We start from the raw sequence: 11,425 nt of genomic DNA, 5'->3' as shown, positions 1-11,425 counted from the left end.
CCGCTAGACCTCTTAGGAGGCATAGTTGGGCGTGATCAAATTTTGGCGCCGTTGCTGGGGAAGAAACTATGTTACTAATTACAACTATACGAATTGCTAGGATTCTTAGTTTAGTCAATTTTCTCTATTTTTATTCATTACATTGAAATTCTAATGTTTGTGGTCTTGTGTGTTATAGGTGTATGCCTAGAAACTCCTCAAGAACTGGTGAATTATTTGAAGCATTACCGGATCCTGAGAAAGATTTCAAGGCATTAAATCGTACAAACAAGAAGGACAATCAACAACATCACCCAAGAGAACAAATTGAACCGGATATAGGTGACGCTTTGGATAATCAAAATAATGTAAATGACCCGAACAATTAGGGTGTGGTACCTCTTATGCCAGAAGTAGCTTTGTATGATGCACAACCCACCGCTAAAAATTTGGCAACTGCAATTGTAGTCCCTCACATACAAGCAAAGTCATTTCAAATCACAAACAACATGCTACAACTGTTGCAAAACAAGGGGCTGTTCTCCGGGTCTTACATTGAAGATCCACAATAGCATCTGAAAAATTTTCTGTCAATTTGTGTCACGCAAAGGCAACCAAATATGACACCGGAAGAAATAAGACTGTTGTTGTTTCTATTCTCAATGACAAGAGAAGCCCAAACTTGGCTTAATTCCCTCCCCATAAATTTCATCACAACTTGGGAGGAATTAGTCAAGCAGTTTTTGAATAAGTTCTACCCACCCAATAAGACTGCCAAGCAGGTTGATGAGATATTCATCTTCAGGCAGAAACCAGTTGAAACATTACAAGAAATGTGGGAGAGATTCAAAGGTATGCTGGTTAAATGTCCACATCATGGTATTCTAGATCAGATGTTGGGACAACAGTTTTACATGGGATTGGCGGACAGCTTGAAGGCTAATGTTGATGCTTCAGCAGGTGGAGAATTTTTAAGCAAGTCATTTAGAGAGTGTAAGGTCCTGCTAGATAAAATGTCTCAAAACTCAAGATGGATGACAAGAGACTCCACAATCACCCCTATAGTTCACTCAGTAACATTGGACCCGAACAATTCCATAGCCGAGAATATGTCCACTCTGATGACGCAAATGAGTATCCTTACCAAGAAGATTGATGAATCAGGCCAGAAGCAGGTACACATAGTTGACACGACTAATGAGGGATTATGTACACCATGCATTAACCAACCATACGTGCGTTCATGGAGTGGTGAATGTGACAGCCAGAACTATCAAGAGAACATGAACTATGTGGGCAACTATAGAGGCCAGAGGCAAGGTGGTCAGAATTAGGGGCAGCAAAATCAGCAGTATAGACCAGCACAACAACAATACAATAACACCAACAATTCTGGAGCTATGCGACCATAGGGTCAAGTAGTACCTTACCAAAGGCAACAAGGATACAACCAGCAAAATCAGCAGCTAACTTATCAGATAATGAGACAAGATGATGGGCTATTTGAAATTAAGGGAATGTTGCAACAACTAATTGGATCCAATGAAAAAATACAAGATAAGGTTGAATCACATGAATCAATGATAAAAGACATTGAGATTCAATTAGGGTAGATATCTATGGCTCTAAATAACCTCCCCCAAGGGACTTTACATGTGGGCACACATGACAATCCAAAAGAGAAGGTCCTGAAACAGCTTATGGTGGTAAGTTTGAGAATTGGTAGAGATTTTGATTTAGAGCAAGAAATCGCTCGTGAGAGACGATCGAATGAAACACTTGTTTCAATGCCAATTGAGGTAAATGAGTCAATTGAGCTAACAAGAGTAAGAGTGCAGCCAGCCCAGGAGGAAATAAACAAGGAAAAAGAGGTTGCGGAGGAGATTGAGAAAGTGCAAGAAAAGGTATTAGAAAAAGTGCCTGAGCAGGATCTAACTCAAGCCACAGAAAAGAAGCAACCTTTAGAACCTTTCCCGCAGAGGTTGGCCAAATATTAGAAGGATGAACAGTACAAAAAATTCATAGAAATGCTTAAGCAAATTCAGGTAAACATTCCTCTAATTGATGCTTTGAGGGAGGTGCCCGGTTATGCAAAAATGATGAAGGACTTGATGTCTCGTAAGTTTTACTTCCACGACTTGGAAACTATCATATTGACACAGACCTGTAGTGTTGTTGTGTCAAGACCTATAGCTGAGACGTTATCCGACTCTAGAAGCTTCACAATTCCATGCACCATAGGTAGCTATGTATTTTCCAAGGCATTGTGTGATTTGGGAGCAAGTATAAATATGATGCCATTGTCTATCTATAAAAAGTTAGGCATTGGAAGAGTAAGCCCCACATCCATGTTACTACAGATAGCTGATCAAACGGTAAAAAGGCCATCAGGTATACTTGGCGATGTACTTGTACAAGAAAATTCGTGTTTCCAGCAGATTTTGTCATTCTGGACTGCAAGGTTGATGAGGAGATTCCCATAATTTTAGAAAGGCCATTCTTGGCCTCGGGAAGAGCTTTAATTGATTGTGAAACATGGCAGCTGAAAATGAGGCTGAATAATGAAGAAATAACATTTAATGTGCAAAAGTGTACGCAGAAACCCAGTGAGTTTGCAAATTGCTCTTTGTTAGACACAGTGGATGTAATCATAGAGGAAGATGATGAGGCACTTAATGCAAAAGACCGCCTAACAGTGTGCCTTATAAAACTTAGAAGAAGTAAATGGTGAGGACTTGGTGGAATGGGTGTTGGCTCTTCAAGGGCAAGGGTACTAGAAGAGAGAGCTCGAATTTGATCATTTACACTCGGAAGAAAGAAAGACCTCTCCATCCAAGCCATCGATCGAAGCGCCACCACAATTAGAGTTGAAACCGCTGCCATCTCACCTCAGGTATGCTTTCTTGGGACCTAACTCGACTTTACCTATTATTATCTCATCTGGTTTGTTAGATGTGCAAGTAGAACAACTTTTGCAGGTGTTGAAAGAGTGCAAGACTGCAATTGGTTGGACCATTGCGGACATTAAGGGTATCAACCTGGCCTTCTGTATGCATAAAATTCTACTGGAAGCTGGGCACAAACCTTCCAGAGAACATCAAAGAAGGCTAAACCCTAACATGAAGGAAGTTGTAAAGAAGAAAGTGATCGAGTGGTTAGATGCGAGAATTATTTTTCCCATCTCAAATAGCAACTGGGTTAGCCCAGTTCAATGTGTGCCAAAGAAATGTGGGATGACTGTTGTGCAAAACGAGAACAATGAGTTGATCTCAACAACAATAGTTACGGGATGGCGAATTTGCATGGACTACAGAAGATTGAACAAGGCCACCCATAAAGATCATTTTCCCCTACCGTTCATTGATCAGATACTAGATAGATTGGCAGGGAGGTCCTATTTTTGCTTCTTGGATGGATACTCAGGGTACAATCAGAAATCTATTGCCCCGGAGGATAGAGAGAAAACGTCATTCACCTGTCCATATGGCATTTATGCTTTTAGGAGAATGTCGTTTGGCCTATACAATGCACCCGCCACATTCCAAAGGTGCATGATGGCCATCTTCACAGATATGGTAGAGGATATAATGGAGGTTATCATGGATGATTTCTCAGTGGTGGGAAATTCTTTTGATGATTGCCTTAGAAATCTGAAAAGAGTGTTGCAGATATGTATTGAGACTAATCTGGTGCTAAACTAGAAAAAATGCCATTTCATTGTATATGAAGGTATAGTCTTGGGACACCTAGTGTCAAGTAAGGGCATTGAGGTGGACCGTGCTAAAGTCGATGTAATAGAGAAGCTGGCACCACCCACTTCTATCAAGGCAATAAGGAGTTTCCTTGGTCACGCCGGTTTCTACAGGCGTTTTATAAGAGATTTTTCCAAGATTGCTAAGCCTTTGTGTAAATTTCTTGAAAAAAATCACCCTTTTGTGTTTTCTGATGACTGCAGGGTAGCTTTTGAGGGATTGAAGAAGAGGTTGGTGTCTGCACCTATCATAGTTGCCCCCGACTGGGATCAACCATTTGAGCTGATGTGTGATGCAAGTGACCATGTTGTAGGAGAAATACTTGGATAGAGAAAAGATAAAATCATGCATCCAATCTACTATGCAAGTAGAATATTAAATAGGGCTCAACTGAATTACACAGTGACAGAAAAAGAGATGCTAGCCGTGGTATTCGCATTTGACAAATTCTGGTCCTACTTGATAGGCTCGAAGGTAATTGTTTATATTTACCATGCTGCTCTCAGGTACCTAATTGATAAGAAAGAGTCAAAGTCACGCTTGATTAGATGGGTCCTACTGCTGCAAGAGTTCGACTTGGAAATCCGTGACCGAAAAGGAACGGAGAACCACACTGTGGATCACTTGTCCAGGCTTGAAGGAGCTGAAATGAAGGTGGAGGTGGAAGAGATCATGGAGACTTTCCCAGATGAACAATTGTTAGCCACGAGCCTTGAGGAAGCTCCATGGTATGCAGACATTACAAACTACCTGGCAAACAGTATTGTTCCCTATGAATTGTCTTCTATGCAGAAGAAAAAGTTCTTTTGTGATTATCGCATGTATTTCTGGGTTGAACCATATTTGTTTCGGATTTGTATTGATAACATGATCCGAAGATGTATTCCCGAGATAGACCAAGATTCTGTTTTGCAGGCATGTCATGCTTTGCCGTATGGAGGTCATTTTGGAGGAGTAAGGACAGCTGCTAAAGTGTTGAAGTCAGGCTTCTATTGGCCGACATTGTTTAAAGATGCACACTTTTGGGTAAAGAACTGTGATGAGTGTCAAAGGACGGGGAATATTTATCGTCGACATGAGATGCCCATGAACCCGATTCAAGAAGTAGAAGTATTTGATGTATGGGGAGTCGACTTTATGGGACCATTTGTCAGCTCATACAACAACAAGTATATACTCGTAGCAGTAGACTATGTCTCGAAATGGGTAGAATCTGTAACACTCCCAACAAATGATGCAAAGGGAGTTATTGGTTTTCTAAGAAAAAATATCTTCACTCGATTTGTAACTCCAAGGGCGATCATCAGTAATGGAGGAACTCACTTCTGCAATCGAGCCTTCGCAAAGTTGCTGGAAAAATATGGCGTACGCCATAAGGTTGCCACTCCGTATCACCCACAAACAAGTGGGCAAGTTGAGGTGTCAAACAGAGAAATCAAGAGTGTTTTGACCAAAACTGTAAATGCGACTGGACTGATTGGGCGAAAAAACTGGATGATGCACTATGGGCCTACCGCACTGCATTCAAAATTCTGATAGGTATGTCACCGCACAAATTGGTGTTTGGGAAAGTGTGTAACTTACCGGTAGAACTAGAGCATAAAGCTTTTTGGGCATTAAGGCAATTAAATCTTGACATTGAGGCCGCTGGCACGAGTAGAGTCACAAAGCTTCATGAACTTGATGAGCTCTGTTATCATGCTTTTGAAAGCACCAGGTTGTACAGGGAAAGGATGAAGATCATACATGATAAGCATATTCAAGAGAGGATTTTCAAACCCGGAGATGTCGTGCTGTTGTATAATTCAAGATTGAAACTATTTCCGGTTAAGCTGAAATCTAGATGGTCGGGACCATTTAGAGTGGTGCAAGTACTCTCATGTGGAGTTGCAAAAATTGAATCCGATGATGGAACGAATAGGTTTAAAGTCAATGGGCAAAGGTTAAAACATTACCCCGGCATAGAGGACGAAAACATTGTATCAGTGATTCATCTGAAGGAACCTCAAATATTGAGTGAACCTTAAGTTCGACTGCATGCGTCGTGCCGCGACGTTAAATCAGGCGCTTGTTGGGAGGCAACCCAATTCATAGTATATTTTATCTTAACTATAAATTTTCAGTTGTTTTATGCACTAACAAGTTTTTAGCTAAATCTTGGTGTCTGAACAGGTAATGGAGCACGATGGGAGGTCATGGAGCTGGGATTTGTTCACAAAATGAAATAAAAATTACATACATACTCTCCAAACAACATAGCGCACCTGGAAGCAAACGTCGTATCGCAAGCCTTCTTTCTCGCATTAGAGTTCGCGGATCTAGGCAGTAACATCGCTATACAGCAGAAGTCACGAGGGAGGTAGAGAGGTCCACCTCATGTTGGACCTCGCGTCGCCAGGTTCTCAACATGCATTAGAGATCGCCTCGCACAATCCTTTGCTCACTGAAATCCTCGCCAACCATATTTCTAGCTCGCTGTTGGTTTCGCCTGGCCATCCCCCATTTTCGCTGTAAAACTCAGTTGGCCAACCCTCATGCACACTACAGAGATCGTCATGAACCTCACATCACCTATTGTCCATTGTTGTAAACCTACTGTCCATTGCTCGCTTACCCAACCTAAGCACAACGAACCGCTCCCTTTCTCACTAAACACCACGCGTCGCTAGGTCTTAAGTGTGCTATAGAGATCACCGAGTGAGTGATTAAGCGAGGTCAATCTCGGGCCAAAGGTTGCGTCGCCAGGCATTTAGTTCGCTGTTAGCTTCGCGTCGCCCAGTCCGTTTCACGTTTAACAGATAGCCTCGCATGGTGTTATGCTCGCTGGGAGCTCGCGTCGCCATGTTATTGTTGATTTTAATTTGTTTAGTTTTGTTTAATCTTATTTCTATTATTTATAACATACTTAAACACACACACACACACCACATTTAACACACACCTCACTAAACACAATACACTGCCCGTCCCTTCCCCTCACACACAAATTTCATTGAAGACCTTCGCTCATCATCTCTTTCAATCACTTGGGACCTCAATTGAAGAACACGTCAATACTCATAAGCATCTAAGGTATGTTTCTAACTCTTTCATCTATCAAAAATTTGAATTGAGTTAAGAAATGAAATTCCACCAATTTTGGGTACGTATTCATAGCATCAGTTTTCTTGCTCGCCCTAATCCCATAAACCCCATAGGATTGGTATTGTTGTTGGGTACAAGGGTGATAACGTGAAATCCCCAAGTCGATTTGGGGAGGGTGAGGATCCCTCATCTCTACAACCACTTTGACAGCACTAGTGCGTGCTAAGTGTTTGCCGAAATGCCTCAAAGGCAATCTTTGTCCCAATTGGGTTCTGGTCTCCAGGATTATAATACTTGTGCTATGTTGCATTGCACCAATCCAAATTGCAAATTTAGTTGGGCTCAACAGCAGCTACATGCATAGCAATTGTGGTAAACACCATTTTGCCATTGCTTTATTCGCATGCTAAAATAAAGAGGTGAAGTTTGAGTAACCTCAAAATGGTTGAACATCATGTAATGAACTCTTAAGTGTGGGGTCACAAGACCATATTTTGAATTGATTCATCTGCTTTATCACTGAGAAATGTTCACTTATGTAGTTACGAGTATGCCTCCTAAAACAGACGATGGTAAAGGCGAGGGCAAGGCTACTGTTCTGACTAAGGCCAAGGCTTCTTCCAGACCTCCACCGAAAAAGAGAAAAGGTCGGGAGGCCACTTCAAGCCAAGTTGAAGGGTGGTAAGCAGTTGCATCTATAGCAGCCACACGCCCACAACCTGAGGGACAATGAGAATTTGCACTGAAGAGCATACCTCAATCTGCCAAGGATTGGTACAAGCTTTGTCGGCCGAGACATATACATTCTGAGTTAGATGTTCATGAGCGGCGCCTACAAGCTAAGTACCAATCAATTTGGAAATGTATTCATGACCCTGGCGTAAGCTACATGTTTAGAAACACCGGGGATATAAATGTCAACCTTGTTCGGGAATTTTATGCCGGTTTTGATCTGAATGATTCTGAGCAGTTGGTGCCTATTAGAGGAAGGTTGATCGATTTTTCGGCAACAGCTATATGCAATTTTGTGGGAGCTACGGATGTTCCACAGGAGCTCTTGGACAACTTAATCACCCGTCCTACATATCAGGCATTAAGACACACTCACTGTGGTGTCAATCCTATGGCTGCTTGGGTTTGTGACAAGAAGTCCCAACTCCATAGGAAATTTTCAAATAAAAAGAATGAAGCCGGAAGCTCAGGTGTGGTTGAAATTGATCAACACGCGACTATTACCATACAATCATGAGACTCTTATAAGCCGTGAAAGGATATGCGTGTTGTACTTCCTCATGACTGGCCAGAAAGTAAATGTGGGCCACTTAATACACTACCAGATGTCCCAGGTGAGAACAAGCAAGCGCATTGACAGATTTTCATTCGCCAACATGTTGACTCAGTACCTGCGCAAAGAAGAGGTGGAGGAGGAGCGTTATTTTGATTTAGTCATTCCTCCACCCCTCAGACTAACGGACATCACAAGAATACGGGTTAAAGAGGAGAATGCCATGGCCACAATGACAGGTTCTGAGCACAATGCTCGAGATGACAGCTTTATGGCACATCTATATGGGATGATGGATTTACAACTCAAGATTGGGGGAAGGGAGGCCACTATTGAGGAGAGGGCCACCTTGGAGGAGCGTTATCCTCTTAATCCTCATGCACAATATCTAGTTAGGCTTGGCGATGGGCAGCGACTCCGAGATGATAAGGATGTCAACACACTAGTATGTTCTAAGGCCGAGCCAGAGCAGTCTGACGAGGATGATGATGATGATGATGCTGAGGGAGCGGAGGATGAGGACTGGACAGGTGCAGATGGAGCCTTCGACGATGAGGGCGAGGGCGAGGACGATGACTGATCAGGGAGTTTTTTTTCCAACCACCTTACATATTTTTGTGTTTATAAATTTATATATGCATTAAGGACAATGCATGATCTAAGAGTGGGGTGGAAGGTATTCTCTGTCATTTGTAAATATTAGATAAACTAATTAGTTCGTGTGTTTAATGTTTATTTTATTTTCGCATTTCCCCTTATTTAATATTTATAATAAATAAATAAAAAATGAAATGACTGGACTTTTCCTGACAATGGATCTCTTAGGCAGTTTTCTTGAGGGACTTAAGTCTAACAAAAAAGAATTATATATATATATATATATATATATATATATATATATATATATATATATATATATATATATATATATAGAGAGAGAGAGAGAGAGAGAGAGAGAGAGAGAGAGAGAGAGATTATTGTAGATAGTAATAATCCCTCATGGTTTTTCTTTGTGCATCGTTTCTTTTCCATGGGATGTAGTTAAACCGGGTAGTAGCTTTTGTTTTGTCTTTATATTAGAATAGACTTTAGGGAATAAAAGAAAGGAAAAAATGAGAAATGCTAGGCGCCTTTGACTAGTTTGATAGTAGCATATTTAGGCTCTAGCATGTGTAGTACCTTCCCTATGGTTTGAAAATGTTTATTATGCCTTATTGAGTAATAACATATTTATTGACGCTTATATCTCATTTTCTTGGCTTGTGTCACTTTGTATTTGATGCTTAATATTTTGTGACTCTGTGAATACTTGCAATTGTTTGAGAATAGGAATGGAACCGTCCTTGATGAGTCATATGCCATACGTAGTGAGAAATTATATAGTATGTGTCATTGCATTAGAGTCTAGAACTTGCCCGGCATGTGAGTTGAAGCGAAATTTTAGGTTTTGCTCGGTTTGAAAAATGATTTTAGGCTTTCTTTGATATTTTTGAACTTAATGCCTACCACAAATAAAATTTATCCCTATTCAACTCTTTTGAGCCTATAGACTTTTATTTGGCAACCACACTATAAGCATATGCCCATTTGTTCTTAATTAACACTATTTTGATCCTTGTACCTCGTAAAATACTTTAATTGTGAAGTGAGCGCTAGAAGAAGTAAGGACTAAGTGTGGGGTGGCTTTTGAGTGGAACCAATAAAAGAAAGAAGGGTGCACTTATTTTATAAAATAATACACACTAGCGGAAACTAAAAAAAGGATCTTGTTCTTGCTAGTGGGTGTGAATTAAAGTAGTGCTTAAAGAAAGAGAAAATACTTTGGGGATGATATTGTTTGTGAAACTGCAGTTGGGTTGAAGAAAAATACGCTTAAAGTTAATTATGTGATGTGTTAAAGTGTTTAGGAGGGTTAGTCACTATTCCTAAATTTATCCTACCCGTCATTAAGCCAACATTACAACCATAAAATGTCCTAATTAATTTTAGGTCGAGCAAGCCTACATTAGTAGAGGTTTACATAATGGGCAAGCCTATGGTACTTTGTGCATGCATGTGACTTCTTTGTGAGAGTGAGGAATTTCTTTGATATATGAGAATCCTTAAAATATATTTGAGCATTTGATTCGAATGTGTGGATTCAACTTACTCTCGTGTTCTTGTTGTGAGGGCACATGATTTCACAAGGGATAGGTGACGTTATTAGATTTCTCTATGATGTTAAGTGTTCAAGCCATGAATGCTTTGTGATATTGAGTCGGTTTGTGAGGTTAGGATTGTTAGAAACATGTTGTCCTTTTGTTGAATAAAGATTTGAAGTATGGCATAAAATAAAGGGAAGTTTGAAGGCATATATTATAGTTTAATTGTTCCTATCAACCATAGCCATAGGTATGGTGTGCTTCAGATGTGCTAAAAGAGAATAAAAGTGCTCTAGGAATTAGTGGTTGACTCGAGGACGAGCAACGTTTAAGTGTGGGGTGGTGATGTGAGGCCAAAATTCCATACTTTTAGCACATTACCCACCCTATATTTTGTTGGTTTAGTGAGTTATTATGCGACAATTATGCTAAATTGTATTGTTTTATGTGTAGGAACATTAGAATGAATCATCGAATAAAAGTTGCACAAAACGTGGACAAAAATGCAAGAAAAGAGCCGAAAGCATCAAGTACCCAAACCATGCTACAGACCAGGCTTTGCGAGGTCTATAGCCAGGTTGATCGTGCTATAGACCAAGCTTCGTGAGGTCTATAGCCAGGTTGATCGCGCTATAGACCAGGTTTCGCGAAGTCTATAGCCAGGTTGGCCGCTCTATAGACCAGGCTTCGCGAGGTCTATAGCCTGGTCGATCGCGCTATAGACCAGGCTTTCGCGAGGTCTATAGTCAGGTCGACCGTGCTACAGATCAGGCTTCGCGAGGTCTATAGCACGGCAATTAAATATCGTGGGTTAAAAGACCCAAACCCAAATTTGGACCGGGGGATTGACATAAATATTCCCCAAACGAGTTATTATAGGGTTAGGACATGATTTTGGAGAAGAACAGGGTTGCCAAGCACTGTGGAGTAAGAATCAAACGCGTTTTCCCTTCCTTTATCTCTTTACTTTGTAGTTTAATGTCTTTGAACAAAATGTTAATTGTTGTCGTATTTATGAGTAGCTAAATTCTCTTATCTAAGGTTTGCTGGAACCTATTGGAGGATGATTTTCTAATGCGTTTAATATATATTTGCCTTTGATTTTTCTCTACTTGTTTAACTATATTTTCAATGTTGTTAATTGAAGAGCTCTCAATTAACTGTGCCTATTTAGTGTGTATATT

General features: G+C 40.6%; 1 protein-coding gene and 1 non-coding gene across 2 annotated transcripts; one reads left to right on the top strand and one right to left on the bottom strand.

Moving 5' to 3' along the window:
- Positions 1–755: 755 nt before the first annotated feature.
- On the bottom strand, positions 756–862 carry LOC142176817 (small nucleolar RNA R71). The gene has a single exon (XR_012705625.1). It is a non-coding gene; the product is annotated as a small nucleolar RNA R71 (small nucleolar RNA).
- A 4,410-nt stretch (positions 863–5,272) lies between these two features.
- LOC142175864 (uncharacterized) lies at positions 5,273–5,758 on the top strand. Its single transcript, XM_075242867.1, has one exon. The coding sequence runs from the start codon at positions 5,273–5,275 to the stop codon at positions 5,756–5,758; it is 486 nt and encodes a 161-aa protein (XP_075098968.1).
- Positions 5,759–11,425: the final 5,667 nt, after the last annotated feature.

Source organism: Nicotiana tabacum, chromosome 22 (assembly GCF_000715075.1).
Source record: "Nicotiana tabacum cultivar K326 chromosome 22, ASM71507v2, whole genome shotgun sequence".
Lineage (NCBI taxonomy): Eukaryota > Viridiplantae > Streptophyta > Magnoliopsida > Solanales > Solanaceae > Nicotiana > Nicotiana tabacum.
Note: the sequence above shows the minus strand (reverse complement) of the source record. Positions and strands in the feature narration are given on the sequence as shown.